Source organism: Dromaius novaehollandiae, chromosome 12 (assembly GCF_036370855.1).
Source record: "Dromaius novaehollandiae isolate bDroNov1 chromosome 12, bDroNov1.hap1, whole genome shotgun sequence".
NCBI lineage: Eukaryota > Metazoa > Chordata > Aves > Casuariiformes > Dromaiidae > Dromaius > Dromaius novaehollandiae.
This window is the reverse complement of record NC_088109.1, coordinates 11,748,981-11,767,092: the sequence shown is the minus strand read 5'-3', so window position 1 is coordinate 11,767,092 and position 18,112 is coordinate 11,748,981. Positions and strand designations below refer to the sequence as shown.

Below are 18,112 nucleotides of genomic sequence, written 5' to 3'. Positions count from 1 at the left end.
GATTCTTACCTCATTCTGTATTTCTCATTACTTTTTAAATTTGAATGGGGAAAGGTTTCAGTCTGTGGTGGAGGTGGGGAAAAGTACTGTGAATGAAAATGAGATAACTGGCGCTTCCTTGAGCTCCTGTTTCAAGGATGTGCTAAGAGGATCTAACAGCTTATCATTGCCAACAGTGGGAAGTCCACATCCCCCTATTGCTTACCTCATGCTGGGTCTCTGGTACTTGTTGCAGCTTTTTGATTTATGGAGTTGTATTGGTTTGCAAAGAAGTGAAAAAGCAATATAGCTTTCCACTGGGTTACTAAGCTGAATCCCCTTATAGAAGGGTTCAGTGAGTTTAGAAGCAGCACAATGGATGGGGCAGGACTGCCTGGGAAGGGGTTGTGCTTTCCCTGTTTCTTGCAGTGAGCCTTTAGACAGCCTGTCCTTTGGTAAACCTTCGTAAGCCTGCAAGGTGACCTTCTTTTAGAATGGCCAATGAAGTGATTTAAACTGGAAGTTGTGTGTGTATCTAGGATACAGCTTACTACAAAATGATGAAATTAGGCAATTCTTCATGAATATGCATAAGTTGACTCTTAAATAGGCTTTAAGCTGATCACTTCACAAAAAATTCCTTTTTTTGGCTTGGATTATCTCTTCACAGTCTTTCCAAACTCTGTTTCATCAAATATTTATAGTACTGTTAACGAGATGTAATTTATTTATAGCTTTATGATTTGATTTTAATGAGAAATTAACTTTTCTCCTGTGGCAGCACAAAAAAATGTTCCATTTGGAGCACAGAAAAATTCAGCTACCATGGTGTTACAGGACAATCAGGAGATCGTTCCGGAATTCACAAAGTTTATTCAGTCTCTACACTTTGCTTTAATCCAGTCTCGTAAGGACACTACTGCAGATTTCAATACTGTTGTGGAAAAGTATATAAATGAATACTTGAGAAGATTCTATAGTGGCTCTGGAAAATATAGAGAATTTGTGTTATATCCATACGAATCACGGTTGGATGACAAAAAATTTCTTTATTCTGCTCCAAAAAATAAATCTCATGTTGACAGCTCCTTGCAAAACTATATTTTTGGTTGTGAGGCATATCAGCTACCTGTTTCGAGAGCTAAGGAATTGGTGGAGGTAAATCAGAAACTTCAACAGTTCAGTCCCATCTCAGATTATGAAGCCGCGGAAGAAGACCCCGATTTTGCAAATACAAAAATCGGGAAAAGAATCGGTTCAAAATGTGAAGTTCCTGCTGCCAAGCGAAAAGCCCCTCATCCAGGAGATTATGATCCTGATAGACTCAAAGAGCTTATTAACTTAATCCAGTGTAGGAAAAAAAATGTAGGTGGAGAGTCAGACCCTGAAGATCTTAGAAATAAAAGTGGTCTGAAACGGAAGCTAGAAAAACAGTCTGAAAATTTGCGGAAACATTTCAAAATCAGTGAATCTTCAGAGAACAGTTGTCAATATGAAGGTAAGACACACTTTGTTTAGTTCCTCTTTAATCTTTTAATTAAAAGCATATTGAAATTTAGCCTTTATAAATTGAATAATTTTTTTCTTTATTATGGGTATTTTAATGCATGATTGCTTCATTTAAACACTGACTTGAGATTTATCAATAGAGACGTAGTTTCTATTTTTATGTAGGTTGTCTCATTCTAGAAGATAAGTTAACAGCAGTTGTCATGGAAGCTGCTTTTGCCCCATCCCTTTGGGAAGAAGGCTGACTTCCAAAGAGCTTGTTTAGTACTCTATATTTGAAAGTATTTGAAAAGTTGTTGAGCAGACTTCTGATACCTAGTGTCTTCTGCAAACTTTAACTTCTGTCATTGCTCTAATTCTTTATGGCTACAATACCCCATATTATTAATTAATACATTTAGACTGAAAATGAGAGTTAAACTTCTAAGCACGAACACAGTTAAGTTTTGAATTAACTGATAATGTTGATAGCGGGAGAACTGAAACAGATAAATAGTTTTAAGATGGAATTGGTTTTGTACATGAAATATCTGCATCTAAAATTAAGGTAATTATCTCAGATAATATCTGATACTTAAGATCTCCCAGAAAACCTTTTGATTTCTGCTTCCATGACCCCTTTTTTTGGGCAATGAAACAGGTCTCCTTCAGAAAGAGGGCCAAGGAGGGAGAAGGGTAGCCGGAAGAAGGAGAGGGTTTTATAATCAACTGTCAGTTATTCTGGTGTGTACATGTGTTTACTTCAGAAGATAAATTAACTGATACTAGGCATAAGTCTCCCTTTTGAGAGGAGGAGAAAGATACTGGCATGTGGGGACGGAGGAGAGGGAAACAGAGGGTAGCTTACATGATAGTTCTTGCCATGATGCTTCAGGTTTTTTTTACATTGATTATTAATGTAGAATACATGGCTACATTTCTACCTGTCTGAAATCAAAACAATATCTTTTTAAAACTAAATTTTTACTCAACTCCTTCAGTTAACCTAAACACCAACACCTGTGGTTTGAATTTCCACATTTTTGCATAATCCTAAAAGTAATATTTGTCTTGCAAAAAAATTTTACCTAAAATACTCTGAGCCTAAGTAACTAAGCCTGATTTGATTTTTTTATTAGTCAAACAGTCCTTAAATCATTCTATATGTCATAAATGAGTTGGCAGTTAATCAGATACTTAAAGCAGTTCTTCAGCCTGTCTCTTTCAAAGAAAAATACCCATGATTTTATAAAGAAAGGTGAGAAAAGGGGATTAGTAGAAGAATAAAAACTCTGTTTTTAAGTTATGTTTGGTGTAAATAGGAATGGTAAAGTTTTATAATTATGCTTAGTCTACAATAACTTGGGGAGATTAAGCATTAAGTTATTCATCAGCTTTTGGAGCACTAATGATAGAAAGGAGAGAAGTAAATATTTTGCTCAAATCTTTTTTTCCCATCAAGTGAGGGAGAATTGTACAAAGTTTCTGTAAAAATGCAGTTCATAGGATGTGACTTCTGTTTAAATATGAAATAGTGTGGTATCGAGTGGCTTGAAGTAACAATTATTTAATCTGGGAGAGACTTTTAGCTCTAGAAACTGCCCTCTTATCTTCCCTGCTGAAAATTTATATAAAGAGTATAAATGTATGTGTATTTTATGAACTGATGCTAAAGAGTAAGATGGTGGTAGGTGTTTGGGGGTCTGGTTTTGCTTTTATTTTAAAACTTAGTAATGGATTACTTTTCCCCTTCTCCCCCCACCCTAAGGGGGCAGAACCTCGGAATCGCCACACTCTGTTTTCTCAATTATTACTGGTCTTGGTGGACATGATACTGACTTGAGGCAGCAAGATGTATCCGACCCTGCTGTTACTGACACGCATGGCCTCATTAAACTGCTTTTAGAAACGCTAGCTAGTGCAGGACACTTGGATTCATCGTTGACACGGTCTGTAAATCAAGCTTTAGGATTAAGCACTGATGAAATTGAAGAGGATCTGAGACAAAAATATGAATATGAATCCATTCCAGCACAGGACAAAGATGATCATGAGCTTCCTAATACTGCTCAGGCTGAAAATGTTAACTTTAAGGACCCACAGAGTCCACTGGTACTGGACAGTGATGCAGCATGTTTACCCTACCCTGTTGATGTTGATCTACGGATTTCAGCTAATGAAGTAGGCCTTGAACACACACTACGTTTAAAAGTAAGTGAAACTGCCGTGCTGGTAATCAGTGTGCTATTTTGATAAATATTATCAGAATGAATGAAAAAATACTTCTAATTGTTGGATCCAAAAACATAGATAAGTACTAATTTTTCTGTGAAGAAAATTTGGCCTGATAGGGTTGTATACAGAAAATATTTAGTTTGTTTAAACTCTGAAAGATGTGTGTTCTTGGTTCTTTATGTCTACTCTTTCTGTCAGAAATAGGAATTAAGAACATCAGAAAGATGTAAAGCAAACATGGTCAGTCTTCCGCACTCAGCTTTTCAGTAACTGTCATATCTGGTGCTCTTGCAATAGGCAACAAAACTTATCTCATTCTGTTAATGACTGTGGTGTATCATAAGCATTACATGTTTGCTGAGACCAAAGCCTTGAAGTTTTCTTCTACCTCTTACAAAAATTGGATATTCTGGCTCTTGCCTTGCTTACCAGGTTGTTGCATGAAACAGTTACAGTGTTATCTATAACAGAGTTTGCATACTGCCTTCCTATCTTCTTCATTCTTTTGGGGTGATTCTTGATCTGGCTAGGGTATTGGGGATTCCTGAACCTGAAACAAAGTAAGGAGACGTTTGAGAGCCTCTCACATAGTAAAGTACCTAGCTGTTACATTTCTAGCAAATGGAATGTAAGGCAGAAGGAGCTGCTGTTCCATATGGACCCTCTCAGTGTAATGGTACTGGGACAGGCCATTCATGATTGACTATGTTAGTTGTGATTTTTGACACCCCACCCCGAAAAGATGGGAGGTGGATGACAACTGTGGGACGGCTCAGTGTTCATTATACTGTTTCTCTAGGGTTTCCCCTCTTTCTCTTAATCTTATAGATCGGATACAGAGGTGGTTTGGCTATGACAAACTGGTCATTATTATGATGTCCCATCTCAGTCACAAAAAAGGCGTATGTTCTTCCTTCTTTTGTTTGGCACTGTTCTATGGACCAGATTTGAGTTGAGATAATCTCTTTCAAAGTTTAGAAGTCTAGAATTCTTCGCCCTCCCCACAAAATGCAATCCAAAATAAATCTATCAGTCACAGGCAGTATAATTTCAAGACCTTTTTCTGCCTACTACTTTCTTGGTCATAAGCAAGAAAGTGGAGGAAGTGAAACTGCATTCTGTATTTGATATTTAGAGTTGGCTGGCAGTGACTTTAACATCCTTATGCACAGGTGAGCAACGGCTGTTCCAAAGAAGCAGAATGAGAGTCGGGCTTTTAATGATAGCTGTCTCTCTTGTCTTGACAGAACAGATTGGCAAAACTAAGTCAATTGTCCTTGGGAACTAGATACGCTTTATATTAATTTAAAAAAGGAGGAGGAGTGGTTAGCAACAGCTCGCCCTGGCTGACTGAGTTTCTTAGTCTTAACTCTTGGTGCGAGTTAGTGACCTTTTCTGGTGATGGTACTTCGGGGTTAATAAAGTGATTCTTCATGCTTTATAATCATAAAGCATCAAGTGTGCTTTTGCTCTTCTCGCAGTCCCTGCTTCAGTTTTGGAAATTGCTCTTGGCCCAGCCTCTCCGTAGTGTACTCTCTCTCTGACAAAGCAAAAAGGAGCAGGCATTTTACAGGACTGGGAAGTGCCATTCACTTGTAAGCAGAAGTGAGGATCTCACAGTCCTTATCTTCCAGTTTTGCATTGAGGAAAGATGATGTGCTTGTTTTAGTGTCTGAATAGGAAAGAATTACTGAAAGGTGCATAGCAGAAGGTCTTTCATGCTGTATGGATATTAAAGTTGATTGGGAGATGGAACTGGCTTTGTTTTGCCATTGTTTGAGTTGGTGTCATTTTGGGTTTTATTTATTTATTTTAGGGGGAGCACAGTTGAACAATCCTTAACACTTAAAATCTTGCCTACCTCTCTTTCTGTGCCTCCTTTGTGCAGTGGTGTGGAGTAGATGTGTCCCAGGCGTGCTTTTCATGTTAGCATATAATTGTCAGAACATCCTTTCAAGAAAGCTCTTGTGTTTAGGGCTCAGAGTTCCCCATGCCCCAGTTCGGTGATGTTCACATTACTCTGCAGATGGGTTCTTTTATGGTCTCTGTAATTGGTACTTCTATAGAAAGCCCAGTTTCTAAGTCACTGAGCAGGAAACAGTCTGTCCTACCTGTAAATTATGCTTTTTGCTTAAGAGAACTTTTAAACATCTGGAATTCGAGATGAAATTGGATTGTTCAAGGATTTAATACTAGTTACAGGCAGTTTCTCAATAATGCCACCGTTTCATAGCTTTAGTCAGCTATGAAGAAACAGCCTGAAAAAAGGCTAAGCAGCAGATCGTTTTCCTAAACCATCTTTCCCTCCTCTCTACCCCTCATTCTGCTGCCCTCCCCCCCCCAAGTCTGTTCTCTAAGGCATGTGCCTTAGGACTTAGTGATAGACCATCAACAAAGATGTCTGTGTCAGAAATGATCAAATGGGTAAATGAAACTTGTATTTAAATACTGCTAACTTTGACTTGATTTGGTTGAAGGTAAAGTTTCCATTATACTGGTGAACTCTGGCACATTATTATTGTTCAGCTGTTTAGTATTTGAAAGTTTGATAACTAAATAAGCAAAAGCAGTTTTGAACTAAGAATTTTTATTGTTTTTAGGAAGCAAGCACTGGAAGTGTTAGTAGTTTTGAAGACTGCAGTCCCTGTCCTAGTACACCTATAGAACATGCTTATCGCAGGCAACATTCCAACTCAAATAATATAGGAGAAGTTGGAATGCACTGGAAACTTATTCCAATTACAGGTAAGAAGGGTTAATAACTCTTATGTTGCTGCAAATAGTGAAACAAACAATGTTCTAAAGGTTTGTATCTTTCATAGATCCTGTTCTTGGGTCTCATGTGTTGGTAACACAAGTTTATGATGTACTGTGCAGTTGTTTCTAATATTTGACTAATACAGAAATCTGCTGGATGAAAACATTTCAGGTACTGATGGATAAGTTTTGCTTTTGGTGCATATTGGCATAATTTAGAAATGCTGGTACTTGAGTATTTATCTGGTAAGGCATGCAGCTGTTCTGGATTCAGTGTTTGAACTTGAATCTTTCAGTATAATTGCAAGTACTAATTTGGAAAAGTCATGAAAACTGTGTTATCCTTATACAAATGAGTCCAATTCTTACTGCATCAAGCTCTTCTAATAGAAGTGCTACATGGTCTTTGTCTTTATGTAAACGTTTAAATCTTAAATAATATTATAAACAAAGCTTCTTGTTCTACTTCTTGATGAGTCAACAATATCAATTCTTGGGAAGACTTAACAGCATGCCTTTGAAGGGTGTGGAGACTGGGTGGTAGGAGTAGTCATCAGGACCTCTAAATTCAAGGCTGGAAATCAAGTCCTTTTATGACTAATCCAAGATAGAATGGGTTATCTGCACAGTCTGAGTAAAAAGTTACTAATTGCTGATAATTTTCTAGGAATGCTGGAATCTGTCTTTTAGACTCTTCTGATATCCATCCTGTTGTGTAGTTCTGCAGATTTCTTCTTTTTCCTTTTTTTTCTTGGCCAGGACGGGAGGAGGGCAGGGGAAATGCATTTCCCTCCACAGTATTCGTAGACCTTTCAAAGAAATGGTAGGGAAATTTTGGATCACATCTTCTGCAGCTTCTTAGTGTTAAACATCAAAAATCTGTTCTGTCATTTTGCTGAGTAGACAGAGTACAGGGGCTGTCAAGTTGTTTGGATAGAACATATTTCTTTTGCTCTTGGAGGAAATGGCCACTGGGCATAGAGACAAAGATATGGTTGCAGAGGTAACAAGCAAAGTGGATGATTAGGCAGCTCAAAAGTTCACATCGTAGACATTGGAGGTAGGAGTTAACGCAAGGGTTTGTCAATTGACTGTTGACACTTTGCACAGTCATCTGTGAGGCTTTAGCACTTCACAAATCTTACTAGAAAAATAAAGTTTTTCTCTGAAGTCTTCTGACGTCTGCTGTTCTCCAGAGATGTAAAAGGCTGTCTTGGGCAGTGCTGGATTTCTTAAGTTTCTAGGAGGTCAGTTCTTCAAATTAGCTCTTACTGCAAGAAGTATTGACTAGTTCTGTAATATGGTCATGTAAAAGGTGCTATATAAATACTGAGAAAGTCTACAAATGCTAACTGCTGCTCTCCTTCAGGAGGGGCAGGAAGAGGTCAAGAGGATCAACTGGAAAAACACGAAGATAAGCAAACAGGTGAGAAGAGTGGATTTTTTTGCCTATGTCGTTATGGCCTAAACTACTGAGCAGCTTATAGTCTCACCTACTGTTGAATTTTCATCAGAAAACTTAGGATGAGATCAATAATATGCTATTCAGTGAATTAAATCATTTTACTGAAGTACATCAAGAAGGCAGTAGGAAAGTCAAAAGAGCCTTTCAAATTTTGGTCTACTGGCACTTGATTTTATTGAGCGTATCTTCCTGTATCTTCAAGGGGCCTTGAATTTTCATTCTAAGGAATTAAGATCAAATCAGTAGTATAATTTAAAGGAAGCTGCTGTTCCTTTCTGCAACTGATGGCTTTGTACATCTGATGGCTTGCTCGTTTCTCTTTGTTCCAGCAAGGTAGCTGTAGAAAGGAGGTCAGAGAACATCAGTCTTACTTTTCCATCTTTACACAACTGCAGGAAGGCAAATTAGTGATCTCTTATTTTCATCATTTTTTAAACAAAAGTATGTTTTACTGTTAATACAGAGGTCATGTTCAGCTAAACTTACTGTAAGAACTAAACTCTTTGTAGCTTGTGACTTGAGGAGTGGAGAGCTCATCTTGTTTCTCCCCGATACACCTCAGAAAAGGTCAGAGGAGATTTCCCTAACTCATCTGGGCTACTTCTGTATCATGTCATTGTTCATTTCTTCATGATTACGTAATCTAAACTTCTGACAATAGTAAGCAAACCTGAGTCATACTTTTAAAAGCTAACTTGTGCGTGTGTATCTTAGCAAACCCATGGGACTGATCTTTGGCTTTAGACACTGAGTCCGAAAATGGTGTTTGTTCTTGCGTGTTCTTCCTTCTCATGTAAGAGAAGATTAATGCATTTATAAACATTGTCAAAAGTGATGGCTTTTGATGACATTCATCTTGCATACTAAGAAACAGAATGTTCTTGTCAGGTATTATTTGAATTTCTGATTTCAAAATAAACATGCCCAAGAATTCTCTTTCTGGCTGGAGTCACTGTAGAAAGACCTCTCTTAAAAGCATTGAAGAATTTGACTCTAAATCTGAAGGCACAGTAACTTTCTTTAGCAACTGTTAAGTAGCTTTTCTTTCCAAGATCGTTTTCAGGTAGTCCCTTTTCTAACTTCTCTGACATACCTGGCTAGTCAGGTATTACTGAGGAAGAATGTATTCAAAATCATATGTTGTGCTTTAATAGTTGAACTTTTTTGTTTGTTTCCCCTCTCTTTGCTGATGCATTTGGTTTTCTGTGAGGAGTTGTGACCCAAAGGTGTAGATCTATGAAGGATACGACCTTTAAAGAATTCTATTTAAATAACGGTGATTTTAGTCTAATCTCCTCCCCCATCCTGCTTTTTAAGTGTTAGATAATATTTTGGATTTTTATTCTCATTCAGCAGTTTATCTTTCTGTTTCAGTTCTGTTTTACATTTTTTACTACAGCTTTTTTTTAAACGATGTTTCTTTTTTGCTGGACAGTTTTGTATCCACAAGTGTCATGTCATCAGTCTAGCATGTGTTCTTACTCATATATACCATGAGGACTTTTTCCTAATATAGTTGTTGCAGCAATTTTCTCTCAAAACAGCATGAGTGGATTGTGTGCTACCTCTTTCAATAACTTTGGGATTTGAAAATTTACCTGTATTGGGGGTGCAGGCAGGAGAGCCATAGAACAAAATTTCATTGCTAAAAATTGGTATGTAACTGACTGGCTGTATTGAAAATGTAAGAAGCTATATAAAAATATCCCCAAATGTAAAGCAACATTATAGCTTTTAATCTTTTGGTTCTCCTAAGAGTTGCTTATAGTACAATAATACAGTATTTCTTGAAAACAAGTGATGTAGCTTATAATTGTTAAGCAGCTCAAGAAGAATGAGATACATAATCTATTCTCAAGTACTCTGTATCTCAAAGTAGATTAAACTGAGTTTACTCTGTTCACATTATGATTTGGTGCTGAGTTCTAAGTCTTTTTAAAACTAGTATTTGAGTATGCAAAAGGTATAGGTCAACAGTGAAGGGACAGAGCAACAGAAAACCAGGTTCAAATAAAATAAATGGAACTAATTGGAATGACCTGATTTATCTCTGCTTTTTAAGAAAACTAGACATTTAGTTGACTTGATGAATGTGTTTTGGAGGATGAGGAAAGAACACTTAGTTTCATTGATAAAGAAAATAACATGGCACCACATTTCTGGTTTCTCTGTATCACTCTAGTGGCATAAAATAGCTACAAGCTGACACTGTGACCCCGAAAAGGGAATCTTCTTAGTGGCAGATTTCTTCCCTTTAGCTATGGATGGGCATGCTCAGATTAGGAAATAGTATAACTTTTTAAACTGACTACAAAAAGATAAATGTGTTTCAAAGGAACAGTAGCTTTTTGAAATTGAATTATACTATTTGATTATTGCTTCTGTTCCAGAAATCTTTGTTTTGTTTTTCTGCTTACACTTGTTTTAGCTGTAACAATAATACAGTATTTTTTTAAATATCTCTTTTGAAGTAGCAAAGTATTTCTGAAACAGATATATGCAGAAGTACCTGTATATATCTGAAATATCTGTGTATATATAGATGCAGCCTCTAAAACCTTCACAGTATATAGGTCATTAAGTGTGACTTTTTTTTTTCTTTTTTAAACAAATTTAACAAAAGTTTGAATGCGGATGGTAAAGAAACTGACTTGCAGAAATGATCTCTGAGGTATGGGAGGCTTTCAGCACTCCTTATGGCATACTTGGTACTGTGGATCAATAATTATCATAAGACTTGTATCATATGTTTTTAGGCAGAAAGCTTCTGTTCTTAATTGCGAGATTGAACATACAGTATGTAATTTGCAGTTTAATTCCATAAGATGGTGTGTGGCTAAACATGCTTTCTGGAAGTCTCGGGATTATTGGCTAGTAGCTAAATGAAATATCTGAATAATTTGTCACCCCGCTCAATTTCTCATTTGATTTTTTTGTTTGTTTGTTTTTTAATTGAGGTAACTGAACTGCTGTTGTGGTTAATCAGTTGTTATCTCTGGGAAAATTGCTTGCATTCTGCTTTTCTGAGCAAACTTCGAATTTATTGCTGTATGGTCTCAGAGATTAAATTTTCTAGCTTCTGACCATCAGCTGAACAGTAACACTTGATTTTTGGATTTAAGTGATTGGGAGGATGGGACTAATGCTATCTAAAAACTGTGTTTTGGAGTTTTTATTTTATCAATGGTATAGTACTTACTCTTTGTCAAATATGAGATGATAATGATGAACTCTTCTTATATAGGTCTGAAATCACCAGAGGAACCACTGGTGCATTTACCACCAAAGGATGCCTTTCCTAATGACCCCCGGGTAATAAATAGACAGAGAAGTTCTGATTATCAGTTTCCATACTCTCCATTTGCAGACACACAAAAGGGGACAGCAGAAGATGGACTTTATACAAGACAAGTGGAAAAACTTGATGATCAGTGTGGGCTAGCAGATCAGCCTTTTACAACTAAGCATTCCATAAGTGCAGTAATAGAGACTACACTATTAGAAGAATATAATCTCTTTGCAAGAAAGATTCAGGAAATTCTGCAGCAAAAGAATATTGCCTATGTCAGTGGAATGTCCACACCAGTCTTCTCGGCTCGAGAGAGGATAATGAGACTTTCTGAATACATATGTTTACAGGCATCAGAGATTTCTGTCCAAGAATATATAGAGACACTGAGTGAGAAGTTGAATAGTGTTATTTTGTCCTCTTCGTGCAGTAGGCATACTCCACCAACGTATTCTAGTCCTGAATCAGCAGATGCAGTTACTAACACTGCACTGAATCCTCCCTCAGAAGTGTTGCCTGCTTGTGGGGACTTAGACACGGCATTGTCATCAGAGCCATTGTATAATAATATTGTGGAGGATGCAGATACTGAGGAGCAGCGTTCATCAAGCTTGCCCTTAGTGAAAGAGGAATTAGATCATGTCAATGCCAAAACAGAGGATGAGTTGACATCTGATCAAACATCTTCCAGTGGTGATCTGATAGAGCCACCAGAAAAGACTGAGAAATCCCCAGAGAACTTAAGCATTTCAACCCAACCAGCCCTTTCTGATTTTATAAGCCAGTTAAAGCCTGAAGTATTTAACAGTTTGGTCAAAATTATTAAAGATGTACAGAAAAACACTGTGAAATTTTATATTCATGAAGAGGAGGAAAGCACTCTGTGCAAAGAAATCAAGGTAAATATGTTCCAATGCATCCTATCCTTAGTGTTAAAATATAAGGGTATGCATGGTCCTTCAAACCAGAATGGACAAAACTGGACTTGCAAACACAGTCAGAGATCTGTTTCAAAAGAAGATTTTTGATTGAATCACCAAAGTAGGCTGTCCTGTTTCAGTTCTTGTTTGAGGTTTCAAGGTAGTCTTATTTAGCTTGCACATAATTCTGCTTTCCCAATTAATAGTTCAGATCATTTATAGAGTTTGCTGTCTTTGCATGTTCGAATGGATAAGATTAAAGTTGAAAGTGAAATAATAGTAACTTCTGGTTTTACTTGAGAACTCATGCAGTTTTGATAGGCTGTCAGTTGGCCACTTCATGTGCTATTCTTTAAGAAGGACTTGCTAAAATGACCTATTTTTGTATTGCTATATATTTCTTCTAAATGTATCAAAAAGACAAGAAAAGTAGTCACCCTGAGTTATATTTGAATGGAAAACTTATTTAACAGCGTCATTGGAATAGCTTTGCATGAAACTTGCGGGGATTGTTCTGGTCTAACCACCTCTTTGCTTTTTTTTTTCACCAACTTACCTTTCTGTGGTGTAGGAGTATCTTACAAAATTAGGTAACACAGAGAGCCATCCAGAACAATTCCTTAAAAGAAGAGCTGCACTCGATAAACTGTTGATAATTATTCAAAATGAAGACATTGCCAACCTCATCCATAAGGTAATTTACATAAATAAATGAGTACTGTAGAAAATTACTGTTAACATATAGTAAGAGCTCATTTTGAATAGTTATTTTCTCATAGCAAAGCATTTAAAGGAAGACTGTATTTAGTTGCCTTCTGAAAAACAAAACTGGTTGTGACAATATCTAGTCTTGCTACATCATATGCCCATAATGTCATCTGCCTCCAAATACATGTTTTAATGAGTATTTATTCTTACTAGTCATAAAGTTGTATAGAAGCCAGAGTAGTTTTGCTCCTACTTCTGTGATGCTCTAATGGCAAGTGAAGGCAGCTGTCAAATTACTCCAGGTATTCCTAACAGCCGTGGGTTATGACTGCATATTGGACAGAAAATAAAACTATTTTAAGCGCTCAGCTTCCACTGTGTCTCACTCCTGTAATGTTTTTGAGAGCGTAACTCCCAAGGCAAGAGACAAACAGGAACTTGGAAAATGTGTTTTGAAATTTGATACTTGGTATTTGATATTATAGGTAGCAGAGGAAAATTCTTCAGTTCCTCTTTTTGCTTTTTTTTTTTTTTTTTATTTTTCCTCTTATACATCTGTGATTTACAACATTTTTAAACAGATACCTGGCTTGGTAACTTTGAAGAGGCTTTCTTGTGTCAGCTTTGCGGGTGTTGATAGCTTGGATGATGTGAAAAATCACACTTACAATGAACTGTTTGTGTCTGGTGGTTTTATTGTGTCAGATGAATCTGTCCTTAATCCAGAGTCCATCACAGTAGGTAAGTGTGGGGACTGGGTGTGTGTGCGTGTCTCTTTTTTTCTTTTCTTTTTTTTTTTGCCTGAGTTATAAGTTTCAATTTCAGCATTTGAGAAAGAGGCTATATTCAGAACAGTGAAGTTCTCCATCTGATTTTCAGAGATGGTTATTGCAAGCTTTTTGCAGAACTAGTTCAGTGTCTCACCTACCTCATTGGCCTTTCTGGAGAACATGTGAACTTGGATACTATGATAATTATTACTTTAAACAACTTAATCTTGTCTTTCTGTGTTAGACTGTTTAGTTATGTATACAGACCTTTTCTTCCTTATTACTCAATCCACAAATAATCTAGTCAAGAATACTAGAAAATTACATTCTTTCACTATTTAAAATGGAATAGTTAACCAATTTACCAGCTTTTTATAGATATATTAACCACACAGATCATGCATGGTAGAATTCAGCTTTTATGTAAGCAGACACCGTTGTTACGGATCTGATCACCAAAAAACAAACTCAGTTTTGGAATATAGTCAGTGACTAATCTACTAGGAAGAAGAAAACCTAAAGTACCGGGGATAATGTTCATAGTTGTGTAACTACTAAAGATAGCTGAGAAAAGTTTTTATGTATGCACCGAAGTAGTATTTTTGATTTGTGTACCACAAAATTTAACTTCTGTTTCTAATATTTCCAAAACAGATAAACTAAAACAATTCTTAAAGTTTCTTGAGGATCTCAATACCCCAGATGGGAAATGGCAGTGGAAAGTCCACTGCAAAATACAAAAAAAACTTAAAGAGCTGGGGAGGTAAGCAGTGTTCTTCACATACCAGTTGATAAAATGCTTCTGTTTTAAATTACACTCTCAAAAACCCAATTAAATAGAACTCAATATTCTGTTCATCTCTTGATCTATATTTAATATTTAGACTGACCTTAAATCAAGTACCTCTTTAACAGTGGGTTTGTTTTTATTCCAGAATGAATGCTAATGCCCTGAGTCTGCTGACGCTTTTGAATACCTATCAAAAGCAGCACTTGGTTGAAATTCTGTCGTACCACAATTGTGATTCTCAAACTCGAAATGCTCCAGAATTAGACTGTCTTATCAGGCTCCAGGCTCAAAATATACAACAGAGACATGTTGTCTTCTTAACAGGTAAAAATAAAATATGGAAACTTCTCTCCCTTTCTGGATACTAAGTGGTAAACATTAACATAAAATCTCCTTCTATATATTTAGAAAAGAACCTCAAAACACTTTCCAGTTATGCTGACAACGGAATAGTAGTTGCAACTGTTGATGACTTCATGCAAAATTTTAGAAGTCTTGTTGGGTATCACAACTCAGTTACTGAAGAGAACAGCATCCCCCCCTCTGAAGTTCACGAAAGACAATCAGGTAATATTCAAAGCACTTAAACTTTTTTTTCATCTAATTAGATGTATGGGGTGGAGGTCTTTGAAATAGTATGCCTTTACTCTTTTCGTAAGTGAACACTACAGAGGGCAAGGAAAACCCAACTCTCAAGCTACTCTTTTTTTATTTTAAGTGATGGGGGAAAGCAGCTGGGATGGAGTGCCAAAAGAGATCTTAAATACATAATTACAAGCTAATGTGGTATCCAAGAAAGTAGATGAGTGCCGAAGTGGAATTCCATTCTGTTTTCAGGAAAGGATAAGCTTAATGATAGTTTTTTAGAAACTGAGAACTGAGATGTCAGTAATTGTACTCCTTTAATTGTCTGATCAAATACTGACCTACTGTATAACTTTAGATGCTGTTTTGACATTAACCCCTTTGGAGCTGGGAGTTGGGATTTCCCAACACTAAACATGAACACAATGCGCAGAAGCTTTTAGCATCGGAATAACTGGACACTCACACAGAGGGTTAAGTGTGTATGTTGAGTAAGTGAACAAGAGTGGCAGAAGACCAAGACTTAAGTGATAATGGACTTACAGACCTGAAGCATAACACTCTGTGAGTAGTGTATAGCTTTTCTAACAAAAGTTTGTATTTCAATAGAATAGGACTTCTCTTTTTTCTTAATGTAGTTCTTGTAGAAAACGATGAAAAGGATGAGGAGGACATGTCTCTGGATTCAGGGGATGAAACATCACAAATAGAAATCTGCAATGATGCCTCTAAGTATGATACTCATTTGGAAGCTTTGCAGAGAGAGGCCAAGGGCTCATATGGAGTAGTTTCAAAAGAGAGCTGCATATCAGTTACAGAGTTATCTCCTGAAGCACAAATTGGTTTGATGGAAAAGACTTCTAAAATTGACTTGGAAGAGATACTACCAAGTACTCCGGTTTCTACAACATGCTCTGCTGAAGGAGAAAAACAAAATTCAGTTGAACAAGTTCCTTTCAATAACTTCCAAGTTCATAGCAGACAATTAAGCATGTCCCATCAATTCAGTCACTTTAATGTACTCACTCATCAGACTTTTCTGGGAACAACTTACCCAATTTCTACAAGTCAAAACCAAGAAGGGGGCAGTTATTTTCTATCTGCTTACAGTCAGAGCGTGGATACAGAAAAGTCGTCATCGCCTGGTAGCTGGGATATAAATTGTGATTCTTCCAGGCCATATTCAAAACACAAATAAACTCGCAAGTCTTTTTTTAAAAGTTGCTGTGGACTTTTCTGTTTCTAAAATGGTGGATTAACAATTTCTATTTTATTCTGGAACAAAATGTTTCTTGTCCTTTATCTCAAATGTTTTCTTGTCTTATTTAAATAAAGATGGCCTGTACTTGTTGAAAGCATCTGAAAATTGAAATAAATAAATATATATTTTTCAACATTTATTGTACTTGAATTATCTTGTTTGTTGGCACTTTTAAGTTTCTACATTTGTATTTTACTTGTACTTGGGCTTCAGTTTGAAGTCTGTCCTAATGTAAAACTGAATGTTTGCCTATAATATGTGAAACAGCAAATTTTTTAACTGTAATAGTATCCAAATCACTTTTCTTTACATAAATATCAAAACTTATGTATTTATTTGACATTTGACACAAATTTTGTACAAATGTTTTTACATACTATAAGGCAGTGTAGTTATTTTAATGAATATATACTGGATTTTGGCTAAATACCTCAATTAGAGTAACCAATGGTGCAGTCCATTACAAAAATAAAATAAACTCTTAATGCACAAGGGACTTACTAACAAGTTGCATTGTCTGTGTTTTTATATTGTTTTCAAAATACATAAAGCATACCCAAACTTTATTTCATGAATAGCAGTCTTCTGTGTTTGATATTCTATGCTTACTGCAGAATCATCAAGATGGTCCTAAAACTTTTATCTTGCCATTACAGTTACAAGAGAAGGACAAATCTGGTTTTAATGAGCGTGGTAGTTTAAACTTGCATTAGAAACCTCATTCCTCTTCCACTTCATCACAAGGATTCCTGTTTTTTAAACTAGTATTGTCATAAGTATGGATTTTTATCTTTTTCTTTACCTTGTCCTTTTTAATTTTACATCTGTTGAGTTAAACTTCTGTTTCCCAAGCAGTTCTCTTTAAACTGAAGGCTAACATTGACTCATTTAGTGCATCATCATCTCAAGCAGAAAGACTTCTGGAAAACAGCAGTAGGTAGAAAAACAGCTGGCAATTTTCAGACTACCTTTGTTCTTAAATTGTTGTTTTTGCTTGCACTAATGCCCTGACTCTTATGCTTATTGTTCTTTTTAAGTTGTTCAAAGTCTAATGGTTTTTCTATTTATAGTTTAATTTTAGTTCTTTTATGTATAATGTGTGGTACAGTGCAAGGTACAAGTGTTTGAAACTACATGACTGTAGAGCTATACAGTTTAGTTGGGACAAATACTGTTGGTAAGGTGGTAGCTTTAAAACAACAACAACAACATTTTTCCTAGAATTGAAGGTTTCCCCTCTAATAAACAGTTGTTTAGTTTAAATTAAAAACAAAACAGTAGGAGCCTAGTATAGCATTTGTTATCACCCCAACCATGGCAAATAAGTAAGACTGTTTTTTTCTGAAAAATTCCTTCATATGAATTAAACCTTAATTTTGTGCAAAGCTGTTCTACTAAATGTAACATCAGGTGGAGATCCTGACCTATTACATGACTTGGTGTGCATATGGAGAGGGACGGGCAGCTACTGCCCTAAGATACCATCATATTCAGGCTATGTCTAGAAACAGTTGCTGCTGGGAAGAATCTCAGTTTGGAGGTTCTGTGGCATTTTTTAAATAGGCTGTATCACAGATCAGCTAACGTGAAGTTACGTTATGGGTCTTCTGCAGTGATCTAGAAGAGAAATGCCTTTAGCTAAAGTTATCCCATCTTTTGAAAACTAAAAGTAAATGAATCCAAAATAACATTCAGCTCTAGTTGGAAGATTTGAACACTGACCTACGTGTTCAGACCTGGTTTGTAAGTAAGCTGTCTTAAACTGAGTTCTGCTGCCTTGGTCCCAGCCCATTACAATGTTAAGTGGTGCTATACTGCTCTAGTTGAGAGGAAAAAATAAAGTTTGATCCAGCTGATTTACCATT

At 36.4% G+C, this 18,112-nt stretch overlaps 1 protein-coding gene across 7 annotated transcripts in view; it reads left to right on the top strand.

Annotated features, from left to right (window-relative positions):
• Window positions 1-16,754, top strand: part of TASOR (transcription activation suppressor) — a 33,942-nt gene extending 17,188 nt beyond the window's left edge. Inside the window, exons 14-24 of one of the 7 annotated variants that reach the window (XM_026096299.2) lie at window positions 761-1,477; window positions 3,500-3,678; window positions 6,303-6,447; window positions 7,829-7,885; window positions 11,169-12,112; window positions 12,705-12,827; window positions 13,423-13,582; window positions 14,266-14,374; window positions 14,547-14,725; window positions 14,810-14,968; window positions 15,625-16,754. In XM_026096299.2, the coding sequence (XP_025952084.2) occupies window positions 761-1,477; window positions 3,500-3,678; window positions 6,303-6,447; window positions 7,829-7,885; window positions 11,169-12,112; window positions 12,705-12,827; window positions 13,423-13,582; window positions 14,266-14,374; window positions 14,547-14,725; window positions 14,810-14,968; window positions 15,625-16,184 (3,332 nt within the window). In that variant the 3' untranslated portion in view covers window positions 16,185-16,754. Of the gene's footprint in view, window positions 1-760; window positions 1,478-3,235; window positions 3,679-6,302; window positions 6,448-7,828; window positions 7,886-11,168; window positions 12,113-12,704; window positions 12,828-13,422; window positions 13,583-14,265; window positions 14,375-14,546; window positions 14,726-14,809; window positions 14,969-15,344 lie in introns of all 7 variants that reach the window. The other 6 variants (XM_064518917.1, XM_026096297.2, XM_064518918.1 and 3 more) reach the window with 6 other exon arrangements.
• The last annotated feature ends 1,358 nt before the right edge of the window (window positions 16,755-18,112 follow it).